The following is a 14,414-nucleotide window of genomic DNA, read 5'->3' on the forward strand; positions in this document are numbered from 1 at the left end:
AATAAAAGGTGAACTTCAAATAACATTCATGTGCCATTCAATATATCCAATTATCAAAAATTATAAAAACCATTCTTTGCTTACAGATCATATAAAAAGGAGGTAGAGAGCCACAATTAGCCTGCCGGCCATCATTTGCCTCCTCAGTATCCTGCATCTTTTTTTTTTTTAAATAAATTACAGCAGAATGCATTTACGATTCTTATTACACATATACAGCACTATTTTTCATATCTCTGGTTGTATACATAGTATATTCACACCAATTTGTGTCTTCATACATGCACTTTGGATAATAATGATCATCACATTCCACCATCATTAATTACCTACCCATGACCCCTTTCTTCCCCTCCCACCCCTCTGCCCAATCTAGAGTTCGTCTATTCTTCTTATGCTCCTCCTTCCTATCCCACTATGAATCAGCCTCCTTATGTCAGAGAAAATATTCAGGATTTGTTTTTTCATAAGGTGAAGGTACCGATGTTGTAACTGTAGACAGGTAGGGTGTGGCTGAAGGAAATAGGTCACTTGCAGCATTTCTTTGGGTTTCTATTTTGTCCCTGGTGAGCCAAGCTTCTCGCTCTCTCTCCCTCTCTCCAACCCTCTCTCTGGTTCCTGGTTGCCATTGCTCTCCTCCTCTACACCTTCCGCCATGATGCTTCACCTCACCCCAGGCCCACAGCTATGGAGCCAGTCAAGCATGGACTGAACCTCTGAAACTGTGAGCCAAAATAAACTTTTCCTCCTCAAAACTGTTCTTGTCACATCTTTGGATCACAGCAATGAAAAGGCTGATGAAAACACATGATATATAGTGTTTCCAACTTTTTAGCGATGCTACTGCTTCCTTCATTTCTCTCTCCCAATCTCATCTCTTTTATTTAAAGAAACTTATCTCATTCAGGATGAGCCTCTCAACTACCTTTAAGCAACAGTTTTCATTTCTTTGTATATTTCTCCCTTTCTCCAATATTACCATTCCACCTCTCCAAGACCAGTCCTTCAGACTGAACTAAGAACCTCCCCCCAGTAGTTCCTAATTCAAAATTTTGTTCTAGTCCATCTCTTCTTTAGGAAAAGTCTTGTCTTTCAAACATGACCAAGTCTCTCCCTCAAAAAGAAAATTGTAAATCGCCTTTCTCTCACTTGAAATGCAAGTAACAATCCCAGAGCATTTCCCCAGACTAAATTCTCAAAAAAGTATAAAACTCACTCCTTTCCCATCCTCACCACTCATGTTGACTTTCCCCCCTTTATGTTTTCCTATAATTTCTTTATAATGTATTTTGGGAGCTCAAAATTTAATATAACAAACACCCATGCAATTATGAACAATGTTGCAAAATAAAAACTTGTGCAGTTTGTCAGAGTTGCTTTAAATAGGTACTCAAAAACTAGATCACTAGATTGCCTTGTACCTGCATTTCAACATTGCTAAATAAAATGTCAAATTATTTTCTAGAGTAGTTATGCAAATTTAGTTTCTGGTGCATGAATACTTGTTTCCTTCCAACCTCACCAATATTTGGTTTATCTGATGTGTTAATTTTTGTCAATAGGAATGAAAGGAAATCTCACTCCTTCCCTTTCCCTTTTTTTTTTTTGCTAGTGACACTGAGCATCTTTTTGAGTGTTCTTTGGCCATTCCTGTTCCTCTTCTGTGAGTTGCCTATTTATAGAATTGGTCCTTTGGCTCTTGGACTCTTTCTTATAGATTCATAGGGTCACATAGAGCATGGAAGGGTGGTGTCTTTGTCTCATGAATTTGAGGAATGAAATCCAAGGACACAAGGGTGAAAGCAAAGTAACAGGATTTTTTGAAGTAAGAAAGAAAAAAGAGTTCCCAAAGAGGAGAGGCCCCAAGAGAGGGATGCCAACAGATGTCTATGGTCTAGGTGTTTTTAAAGGTCTATCTGATAGCCCAGTGCAAAGTGATTGGTAGAGTCAGGATGACAGCATGGACCAATCAAACACTTCCTGCTTTAAGCTTAATAAGCCAATCATAAGTGCATCATTTCAATCCCTTATTTACATAATTAGGGGGACAGTTCCAACCTTGTAATTTGACACATTAGGGAGAAGAAGACTCTTCGGGTAAGGGTCTACTTTGTGGTCAGACGTTGCTAGGGGTAGGGACAAAGGTGACTAAAGAGGGGCTGCTCTGGTTGAAGCTGTGAGGAACAGAATTAGGAATTCTAACTCAGTCCTCAAGACCTAAGGTCTCCCTTCAGGTTGGCATGAAGCCCCTCCCCTCCTTACCTTCTCCAAGGCCCTTATCCTGGCTGTCGATGGAAGACCTATCTCCCTGCCTCAATAGGAGTTCTGTAGATGCTTTGGATACTCACCCTTTTCTTATAATATGGGTCGTTAGTATCTTTTCAAAGTCTATGTCTGACCTTTATCATACCAATTTAGTTCTGATGTTATAAAAGTTAATGTTATTTTTAATGCTTTGTGCTTTTCATGATCTGTTTCAGAAATTTTTTTCCTAACCCAATGCCATAAAAATAATTGCCTGTGTTTTTAATTTTTTTTAAATTATTACGGTTTTACTTTTCACATTTATATCTTTAATCCACCTTGACTTTATTTTCATAGAGTGATCTAATTGCATTTGCTATACTAATATTGAATTATCTTAGTTTTACTTATTTGTTCTCTATACCTTTGCATGCTGATTTTTTTTTTACATCAATTTCCTGTTCATATCTGTGTGCGTTTCTAGGTGGTACACATTCATTGTAATCATTTAGCCCAGTACTAACTTCACATTGCTTCAACAAATGTAGCTTTATAAAGAAATTTGATATCTGGCATAGCAAATCCCTCCTTCTGGTTATTCCAAAAGAATGTCAATTTTTGTATCAAGTTTTATTTTTATTTTTTAGTATCTTTTTCCATATTTTATTGGTGCATTATGATTTTCATAGTGGTGGGATTCATTGTTACACGTTACATATTACCTTTTTACCTCCATTGTTACATAATAATGGGATTCATTGTTACATGCTTATGATACAGCAAAGTAATTTGGTCTCCATCTTTCCCCAGTATTTCCTTCCGTTGTCCCTCCCCCTACCCTTTACTCTTTCATGTACATTTTAGAATATGTTTATCAAGGTCAAAACACAAACCCATTTGATTTTCTATTGGAACTGCTTCTCTGTAATAGTAGTACTACCACATCAGTCCCCATGAACTCAATGTTTCTCTCCACTTATTAAGGGTTTCATTTTTTTTGCCATTCAGTAGTATGTTGTGATTTTTGCATTAAGGTCTTGCACATCATTTTACGTATTTATTACTTAGCTGCTTATAATGTTTGCTGGTATTCTAAATGATAACTTTTAAATTGCCTTTTGTTTTTTACTAGAGAACAAAAATGCAATTTAATTTCCAATATTGATTTTTTTTATCCAGTAAGCTTGTTTTGAACATTCTTATGAGTTCTGATTATTTATGTGGATATTCTCTTAGGTTTTCTATGTATAAAATTAGATTTCAAAGAATAATAGTTTTATTACTTTCTTCACTCTCCTTATACATCTTCCTTCTTTTTCTCAACTTTTTGCAGTTTAAGACCTCCTATTATAATGTTAAACAGAAAACAAGATAGTGATTGTATTTGTCTTGTTCTTGATTTAAAAGGGAATGTTAAGTATTTTACTACTAGGATGTTTGTTTTGGGCTGGGGTTGATATCTATTATCAAATTAAGAGAAATATCTTTATTGCTAGTTTTCTAACAGTGTATCTATTTCAGTAGTTACACAGTTTTACTTCCTTAATCTATTAACAGTGAACTATTTCATAGATTTTTTTTTAGTATTTGCTAACTTCACATTTCCAGGATAAGCTGGACTTAGTCACCATATATTGACTTTTATACAATAGTTAGAATTTCTTAAATTTTTATTTATTAGTGAGATCGAGCATATAATTTTATTCTCATATGCTACCTCATTAATACAGTGTTTTATTTAACTTTCAGAATTTTGCCCATCTGGTAAAAAATAATAATTAGGGTTGTTTTGATGTACATTTCTATTATTATGAGGCTGAGTGTCTATTCATGTTTGACATCCTAATTTATATAAGCTTAAAAGTAATTAAGCAGTTTGGATATGCATTTCCATGGTTACAAGTAAAGTTAGACCTCTATTCATATGTCCAAGAGACATTTTCATTTCCTTTACCCTAAACTCCCTTTCCATATTCTTCATTCTATCATTCTATTGATTTTCTAATTTTATTTGTAGATAATTTTTTACATATTAAAGAGATTAATCATTTGACAATAATCTAAATTAACATATATTTTCTTGATTTTTCCTTGTATTTTTCTTAATTTTTCCTTTGTAGTTATTGTTATTCTTTGCCTATGGTATTTCAACCATGAATGTAAAAAAAAAATTTGTGTTGCCAAATTTATCAAATTTTATGCATCAAATTTATCTTTCTGCTAAAACAAATTAGTTGAGTTATAGTTAGAAAGTCCTTCCCCACTCAGAGGTTATGAGAATATTTTCTTTTTTGTTTTTATGGGGATTTTTTTTTCCTGATAGTTAAATCAATGACCCATTTAAATTTACCTTAGCATACAATGTAAAATAAGAACCCAACCATGATTTTTTAGTTCTGTTTCCTTAATACTACATATTGAATTATTAAATAGTTCATCTTTTTTCCCATGGGTTTTAGGAATCATATTTATTTTATACCAAATTCCATGAAACCACCACTGCTTTCTCCCCCTTCTTTCTTATAGAAAGTGATAGTTCACTCTTCTGAAATATATGAATTTACAATATATGTTTCTTATGGCTCTTTTCACCCACTATCTTAAAGCTAAATAAATTTTATATCTCCGGGCGAATGTTAAGCTCTTTAAGAACACAATTTCCAGAAGGGCCAACAATACAGTAGTTATTAAGTGTTTTACGTGAAAGAAGAAAAGTCCATTGAAATGCTACCAATTGTCAATGCCGGAACAATGCCCTATACCAATGCCAATGCCCTCCTCCTCCCTGCCCCATCCATTGCTAGACACTCCCCTATCCTGGGTCTGGTGCATTCCTGGTGTCTCTCCAGCTCACCAGCAAGAGAGGTGGAACCTGGTGTAAACACCAAGAGACCCGGGCTCCAAGGCAAGATAACCGTCCATGTCTGATTGCATCATTTAGCAAGATGCCAAAGCTGCCCATCTGCCCTCTGTTGATTCCCAGGAGAGATCCCAGATCTCTACTCAGATGATGAAGTTGAGAACATCATAAACAACGTGCGGAATGAAGTCAGGAGCCAAGGTCTGGTTGACAACAGGGACAATTGCTGGAAGTTCTTCATAGATCGAGTCCGACGGCAGCTGAAGGTAAAGAAAGATTGACCCACTGGGTAGACAGGGACCAGAAATGGTTCATGGGAGTCTACTGATGTTTTTGGACATGGCCATCCTTACTGATTTTCTTGAGGGTAGGGGTGAGAGCTCCGTGCCCTTGTCAGCCTGAGCACCACTGGAAAGATGACTTTCTCATCTGCTTTATGGACTGTGCCCTCTCTTACATAATGTGGTTCCAGCATTTCTTGATCTCTTGCTAGGAAAGCTGGCTAGTGTATATGGATCTGGTCTCTGTTAGATGTGCTTCACAATTCCCTGGAAGATCAGGAGTCCAAAGCCATGTCTGCTTCTCCCCCCACCTCATTTTTTTTTATTGATGCATTATAGTTGTACAGATGGATGGTACCTTTTGTTACACATTTGCATATGCACACATCATGCCAATATGATTTGGCCCAGTATCCTTCCCCAGCATTTCCTCCGTGCCTCCACATCCCCCGCCCTGCAGTCCCTTTTCTCTACTGATCTCCCTTCAATTTTTAGGAGATCTACCCTCACCTTCCTTTTCTTTTCCTCTCTAGCTTCCATATATGGGAGAAAACATACGACCCTAACCTTCTGAGTTTGACTTATTTTGCTTCCCATGATGGTTTCTGGTTCCATCCATTTTCCTGAAGATGCCATCATTTTATTTTTATTTATGGCTGAATAAAACTCCCATATATAACAATAGTTACATTTTCTTCATCCATTCACCCATTGATAGACACCTAGGCTGGCTCCAGAGTTTCACTACTGTGAATTGGGCTGCTGTTGGCTCTGCATGTGTCAATGGAGTAAGGTGGCTTTAATTCTATAGGGTAAATACAGAGGAGTGGTATGGCTGGGTCAGATGGCAGCGGTTCCATGCCCAGTCTTTGAAGGAGCCTCGATACTGATTTCCATAGTGGTTGTACTAACTTATGATTCCACTGATGGTATAAAAGTGTTCCTCTTTCTCCAGCATTTATTATTGCTTGTCTTCTTGACGACTGTCATTCTGTCATGTCTCCTTCTCTGTGTTTCTCTGGTACCTTTCTTTGCTCTCTCCATCCTTCTGACTTCTCAGGTGACTCTCTGTTTCTCCCCCGTGGGGAACAAGCTGAGGGTCCGCAGCAGGAAGTTCCCAGCCATTGTGAACTGCACGGCCATCGACTGGTTCCATGAGTGGCCTCAGCAAGCCCTGGAGTCGGTCAGCCTCCGCTTCTTGCAGGACACGGAGAGCATTGAGGTGAGAGGGGGGGGAAGGAGACACTCCTCATCTCAGGGCACAGAGGATTCCACGTCCAGAGGTCAGGGTCAAAGTTCAAGCTCAGATAGAATGAAATTGGGACACAATTTTCCATGTGGTGAAGGAAGAACTGGGGTGGGCTGTCTCCTTCGAGCTTCATGGCAAAGTGATCTCCTTATTCCTGCTGTGTGATTTTTTAGCCCACAGTCAAGCAGTCCATTAGCAAGTTCATGGCCTTCGTCCACGCGAGCGTCAACCAAACCTCCAAGTCTTACCTGAGCAATGAGCAGCGCTACAACTACACAACTCCCAAATCCTTCCTGGAGTTTATCAGGCTCTACCAGAGCTTGTTGTGCAGGAACGGAAAAGAGCTAAAGTCAAAAATGGAGCGACTCGAGAATGGGCTTCTGAAGCTTCATAGCACCTCTGCCCAGGTGAGTCATGTCCTTCTCTCCTGCCTGCAGAGGACTTAGAGGAATAGAAATGGTCCCAAACCAGCACAATGGAGGGATTGCAATCAAGATCTGGAAAACATTTATCATTTTCCAAGGGTATGCAGCAGAAACAGTGCCAAAAGTTAAGGCTGACCTCCCCCAACAGAGACACATGTCCGTACTTTCATATCAGGTCTGCCCCCTCTGATGCTGGCATACCCTGAGCCACCTCTTCTCTTTTCCTCTTTGCAATCTTCTCCTTTTCCTCCACTTTCCTTTTCTCTCCAATTCACTTCCCTCCTGCCTTAGTCTGTTTTGTGTTGCTATAGCAAAACACCTGAGGTGGTGTGTTTTATAAAGATAAGAGATTTATTTGGCTAACAATTCTGAATATTCAAGTTCATGGCACCAGAATCTGATGGTGGTTGGTGGGAGCACATACAGAAGAGGTGTGTGTTGCCTACCTACAGAAGAGGAGATCAGTATTTACGCCAAGTATCTTTATGACAACTCTTTCTCATGTGAACTAATCCAGTCCCATGAAATCAGACCTACTGCTGAGAGATGGCATTAACCTATTTATGAGGGTGGAGTCCCTGTCACCTAGTTGCCTTCTTCCAGGCCTCACCTCTTAATGATTCCATCCATCATCACACCAGGGACATGGCTTCCAGCACATGAACCTTTGAAAGAAAATCCACACACAGACCGTAGCTCCTTCCATCCTTAGAATGAAAGGAAATGAATGGTGGAGAAAGCAGTCTCAGGGTTATAGCAGTTTTGATTCTTTTCTTCCTGTGTTATCTGTCAAAGAGCCATTGGGACCCACTTCTTAACTTCTGCCTCATTTCAGGCATTTCTTCTGATGTCTCCAAGTTGTTGGCCACCCTAAGAAGGCCCTGTCCTCCGGCCCTTGTTAGTTTTTTCTACTTAACTCCTGAAAAGTGGAACAGGTCTGTTTCAACCTGCTCTTCTGCCCTTGAGAATCGGGGATCGCTCTGGCACCAGCTCTGCCCCTGTCTTGGCCCCCTGAGGATCACTGATCAATTGATGGCCCCTTTTTCTTCTCTGCTTACCGGCAGCAGAGACAGCCCTCGTTCAGGTGATGAAATCGTGATCAACTTAGTTCCTAGAGGTCACATGTTCCTGTGGATATCTAAGCCTTTTTTTTTTTTTTTTTTTTGGTCTCAGAATTTTGCCTTTGGGGGCTGAGGTTGTAGCTCAACGGTAGAGCACTTGCCTAGCATGTGTAAGGCACTGAGTTTGATTCTCGGTAAATAAATAAATAAATAAATAAATAAATGATGTCTGTTGACAATTAAAAATATTTTTTAAAACATAGAATTTTGTCTTTGGAATTACTCTTTTGACTTGTCCCTCCTCCTCCCCTTCTTTATCTGTTCCACATTTTTTGTGCATTATAGTTATATGCACTGATGAGATTTGTTGCTACATATTTGTACATGCACACAATAACAATATAACCCTATAATGTGTCCAGTATCACTTCCCAGCACTTCCAAACCCCACCCTTGGTCCTTTTCTTCTACCGGTTTTTCTTTGATTTTTTTTTAAGAGATCTATCCCCCTCTTTTTTTTCCTTTCTCCTTGCTAGCTTCCACATATGAGAGAGAACATGCAACCCTTGACCTTCTGAGTTTGGCTTATTTTACCTGACAATAATGGTCTCGAGTTCCATTCGTTTTTCTGAAAAATGACATCATTTTATTTTTCTTTATGGTTGAATAAAACTCTATGGTGTATATATAACACGTTTTCTTTATCTATCCATCTGTTGATGGACACCTAGGGTGGTTCCATAGTTTGGCTGTTGTGAATTGTACTGTTATAAACATGGGTGTGCATGTATCTCTATGGTATAATGACTTTAATTCTTCAGGGGAAATACCGAGGAGTGGTACGGCTGGGTCATGTGGTGGTTCCAGGCCTAGCCTTTTGAGGAGCCTCCATACTGATTTTCATCTACTTCAGTTTCTTGATTCAGAAACATAATCTGCCTAAAGGATCTGAGTTCATTTAGCAGGGTGAAATGGGCCCCTGTGATCCCTACACCATCTGGGACTGAGGAAAGCCCTCTTCTGTTATCTGACTTTGTCCATCTGGTCTGGCCTCTCCTCTAGGAGCACTGGTTTGCTGAATGATTCCCCTGTTCCCTTTATCCGTTATGTTCTTGCTCATTATTTCCATCCCTTTGGCCTTTTTCTTTGTGTTCTAGGGCAGCTTTTCAAGTTTATCTTCAACAATACTGATTTAATGGTATGCAGTGCTTCTCTGCCTCCTGTACTTTGCAGTGAAGACTTTAATCACGCCATTGCATTTTTAATTTCCTAACAGCTCTTCCACATCTCATCCTTTCTGCTTTTTGGTTAAAAAGCAAATGGCATACCCTATTGCTTTTTAATTTCTCTTTTCCTGAAACTCTTTCACAGAACCATTCTACAGATGACGCCAAACGGTTTCCGCCATAATTGTTTTCTAGGTCTGATAATGGACCATTTTCAAAACGGTGTCGATTTTCCATCTTCTGGATGTTATTGCTTTCTTTCTCTGCTCTGCATTGTTGTACAGATAATTTTTTTCTTTATTTACCTTCAGGCAAGGTGAGATCCTTTCATATTCCATGTCCAATAGCAAATGGCATATGCAAATTATCCTACGATATTACTCCTTTTCCATTTGTGTCATGACCTCAAAATTTACCTGATTGTTCACCTTTGCTATGGAAAGGCAGCATCTTGTTCATCAGTCACCTTCTGTTCCTCTCAGTCTCTGAATTTATAGAACACAATTCTAGAATGCAGTACTATCAGATGGTTTCAACATCGCCCACCTCTTCCCCTTCCTTTGTCTCCTCATACCTTCAATGCTCCTAGAACATTCTGCATTTCTACCAGCCGTTCCCTGCTCTACTTCCTGCCCATTTATCCTCTAGGAATTGCTGGTTGGTGTGTGTAAAGAATGGCGGCCAGGGAGCAAGGGACGGGAGACACTCTGACCCTCTCTAGAGCAGTAATCTGTTTTGTGCAGATGCAGGGTCCTTGAGCAGACAATGATGAAGGCACACAGGTCTGTGTTCCTGTTTTAGATGACCTCTATTTAATAAGAAGAAGACTGGTGATATTGTTAGGTGAATCGAGCTCTGTTCTCCCATGTCCTGGCATTAAGTTCAGTATCAGACACCACAAAGGCCATCTTTTCCGTCTGTACTTTAATGAGTGATACTTCTGGCTACCCAGTTACCTAGGCCAGAAACCTGGGAATTATCCTAGACTCTGTCACTTAAACATTTAAGAACGAACCAGTCTTAGCCAGGCACAGTGACACACACCTGGAATCCCTGCAGCTCGGGAGGCTGACACAGGAGGATCACAAGTTCAAAACCAGCTGTCAGCTTATGCAACTTAGTGAGACCTTAAGTAACCTAGGAAGACCCTATCTCAAAATAAAAAATAAAAAGGGCTGTGGCTCAGTGGTAAAGCACCCTGGGTTCAAACCCCAAAATCAAAAAAAAAAAGTCTTATGTGTTTCTAAAGATCTCTGAAATATGCCCATCCTTCTGTTTCTGTATCCCTATTTTCAATGTCTTCATTTAGACACTTATTAACAGGATTATTTCAATAGGCCGAACACTCAGTCTCTCCCTGACTCCAAAGCTGCCTTACCCACAACTTGCGGCATCCTCCACGCAGGACAAAATCCTTAGGGTCATCCTTGATGCTTCTTATTGCTCTTTTCCTCTTATATGCACACCTAAACCATAAGAAGTTTGGGGGCTGTAACTTAAAAGTACACCCCCAAATCTCTGTACCCACACCCTCACTGTCAGAGCCACTGGCCCTAGTTTACCTGGGTAGCTATAACACCCTTCAAACTCATGGATCTGCTCCTACTTTGGTCCTTCTATAGTCTATCATCAAGTTGAGCCGGCAGAGTTGATTGATTTAACACATAAATGAGATCATGTCATGCGTCTATGTAAAACCTAATGCTAACTCTCTCCAGGGGACTGAGCTCCTCTCTAGATGTGACTCTACCTATGACTCTCAGACCTCATCTCCTACCACCCCGTACCTGTGGCCTCTGTCTCCATCAGACTTTCCCTTTGCTGTCTGCTCAGACACTAGGCCTTTGCACTGGCCTTATCCCTCTCCCTGGACATCTCCCCTCTAACATCACCAACGCTCAGTTCTTTGCCCAATGCCACCTCTTCAATGAGTCCTATCCCGATGACCCCATTTTAAATCACAACCTTTCCCTTAGTTTCCTTGCTATAGCACACACACCCATCTAACATACTCTATCATGGACTTCATGAGTTGCATTTATTGTTTGTTATCTATCTCCACCCTTTGGCTCTAGGGTCTGTAATGACAAGATCCTTGTCTGTTCTGTTCACCCATATAATCCCAGTGCCTAAGAGTGCCCGCACAGAGAGAGCACTCATTTTACATTTGTTGAACAAATGAATGAGCGGTGCTCTTGATCAGTGCTACCTTTGCATATTGTTCCATCCTTTCCCTTCTCCACACTGAACTCTGGAGTTCATAGGTGCTCTTTGTGACTCCCTCAAAACTCCTTTCCTTGTGCCTTCACCTTGTCACCTCATCCCTGCCAAGACCTAAACCATTTTGCTACCCACCCACTCCCCCAATCTTTTTCTAATCTCCAAGCCATTATGAATTTCCTTCTCTGAGGTTTCTTCCTTGACTTCTCTTTCTCCTGCATATATCATGCTATGCTGTTATCAGTTCTTCAAAGAAGAATACCAGGATCCATTCAGAGACCAGCACATAGCAGGTGTTCTGTAAGTTAGTAGCTAAATGGGTAGGTCATTGGATGATGGCTGGATAAACAAATTAGCAAATGAGCAGCTCTCAAATCGCCTACAAGTGCAGAGAGTGGAAGTGGAGGGTGGTTTGGGGCAGTAATGTACGCATGGAATAGATCCCATAAATACCTATTGATGGTTATAATGATGATTCTTCTAGTTAAAAATGGCATTTGGGGTTCCTAACTCTGGAGTAAACTGTTCATCTGTAACCGTTTCTATGGTAGAAAAAGACAAATGTGTACTATCATAACCAACATAAGGATAATGACTTGAATCATGTTGTCATTAGACTCCTGTTGCCTGACTATGACAGTTTCCAATACTGATCATCTAGTGGGAGCAGGCTAAATGGCTCAGGATATAATTTTATTTAGCCATCTTAGTTGTAGCCAAAGTAGTAATGCTTGTGATCCGAGTGACAAAAATCAACCATTTGTGATAATCCAAAGCTTATCATCTTTAGCCTTACCGTATGATCATACTTAGAGTTGATCACAAATGTAGCTTCATATTCAGCATAACTGAATTTGACTTTAGTTCTGCGTCATCTTGATTATTGAAGAGCAGAAATCTTGCATTTCAGCATGACGAGTCATTTCAGGAGCTGTGACTTGGGTATGTTTGGGGGTTTCCCAAGGGCTCATAAGTGGAGGCTTTGTCCTCATCCTGGTGATGCTGAGGTAGTGGAAACTTTAGAGGTGGGGTCTAATACAAGGTAATTAGGTCCTGGGGTCACGAGTCCTGGAAAGGATGAATGGTCTTGCAGAGTTACTTAGCTCCAGAAAGAGTGAATTGTTATAAAGTGAAGCCATTGCATATATTTAGCCTCTTCTACACACAGCCACTTTGCTTTCCACTTTTCTGCCATCTTGTGATGAAGCTAGGGCACCCTCATCACCAAAACATTGATGCATACTTCTTGGACCCTTCAGCCACCAGAATCGTGAGCCAAATAAACCTCTTTGTTTTATAAGTTATCCAGCATCAAGTATCTTCTTATCGTATTGGAACAGGTTAAAAACTTCTTGGAGGGCAGTCAGTTCATAGTTCAAACTCTACCTCAAAATGTTTTTCTTTCAAGGATCTTTGTATCTTCTCCTCTCTGTGGTAGTGTGAGGTTTCAAGAAGCAACTGATAAACATCATGGTGTGACCTACCAGATTTCATTGGCTCTCATGAAGGTAGGCTGGCCTTGCAAGATCCTTAGGTATCATCATCTTCTGTCTTTGCATCAACTTTAACTTCAGGCTTCATGATTGGTGCAAATTGTGGTCTGGCATATTCAGAGCCCTCAACCTGACTTGGGTGCCTTTGTCCCTCCCTGGCACTGTCCAGAAACCACTGTGATCATCATTTCTATGTAAAATTCAGGCATATTCATGAGGAAGAGGAGACTGTTGGTTGAAGAAATGTTCACAAAAGGCCTTAAGGCTATGGCCGATTCCCTGCATATAGGATTTAACCCACACGTCTGTCAATCTGAATGCTTTTTCTTAAATTCAATTTTTTTTGATTGACACATGATATTTGTACATATTTATGCGGTATAATATAGTGTAAATTAAATTCAGCTTATCTTGGGGTTCTCAAATAATCTCATGCCACCAAATTTACCTAAAGTTAGTGATTTATTAATTCATGATGTTTTTGCTTGGGGTTTTTTTTGGGGGGGTTGGGGGGAGGTGCAAGTGAAAGAATTCAAAATTCATTTAGCAAGAAAGAAAAATACAAAAATGAAAGGAAGAAAGGAAAGATGGGAAAGAACAGGAGCAGAGGGAAAGAAAAAGAGAAAACCTTAAGAATACATGAAATAGTTATCAGGACTCTTGATGACAACAAAATTTAGCTTAAGTTGGTCTAGACCAAACAATTGACTTCATTGTTCGCCTGCTTAAATAAAAGCAGGTAAACTCTTTCAAACTACTAAAAAGTCAAATACAGAGGTTAATTTGGACAGAGCTGAAACTAGTTTGTTGCAAGATGTCCTGTACAACATGGTTCCTCCATTCGTGACAATGGGAATCAGTCCTCCCCAGCAATCATAAGGTCTTGGGAAGGGCACGTTTTTCAAAATGAAAATTCAACTATATTGCCAGAATAGGATGCAAAGTTTTTATCAGACCCATCAATGTAGCAAAGATGGAAGGAAAAAAAACACATGTACCCTAAGAGAAACTTCCTTGAAATCCCAATTCATATCAGGAAGTGCTGAGTGACTACAGAGACACAGAATAAGCACAAGAATTCTCTAGACTGCCAATCCACAGGGCACTATTCATTGCTGCGGATCACCCTGCTTCCTCTTCTTTGGCAAATGATGATATTTTCCCTCCCTCCGCAAACATCCAGAGGAGCCAGCAGGATTTTCCACCCTGGGCAATGTTGCAACTCATGTGCGACTTTGACACCCCCTGCTCAGCTCCTCTGATTTCTCCTCACATCATTACCAAGGTGGCTGGAACTCTGGGGGAAAGGCCTTGGGCAGCTTGATCTCTCTGTCATCATGTGCTTGGTCTTTGAA

General features: G+C 40.0%; 1 protein-coding gene across 3 annotated transcripts in view; it reads left to right on the forward strand.

Moving 5' to 3' along the window:
- The window catches only part of Dnah9 (dynein axonemal heavy chain 9), a 331,866-nt gene that overhangs the window by 207,836 nt on the left and 109,616 nt on the right, over window positions 1–14,414 (forward strand). For all 3 annotated transcript variants that reach the window (XM_040269453.2, XM_005332884.4, XM_040269458.2), the window contains 3 exons: window positions 5,228–5,370; window positions 6,446–6,607; window positions 6,808–7,041. In XM_040269453.2, the coding sequence (XP_040125387.2) occupies window positions 5,228–5,370; window positions 6,446–6,607; window positions 6,808–7,041 (539 nt within the window). The remainder of the gene's footprint in view (window positions 1–5,227; window positions 5,371–6,445; window positions 6,608–6,807; window positions 7,042–14,414) is intronic.

Source organism: Ictidomys tridecemlineatus, chromosome 3, assembly GCF_052094955.1.
Source record: "Ictidomys tridecemlineatus isolate mIctTri1 chromosome 3, mIctTri1.hap1, whole genome shotgun sequence".
Classification (NCBI taxonomy): domain Eukaryota; kingdom Metazoa; phylum Chordata; class Mammalia; order Rodentia; family Sciuridae; genus Ictidomys; species Ictidomys tridecemlineatus.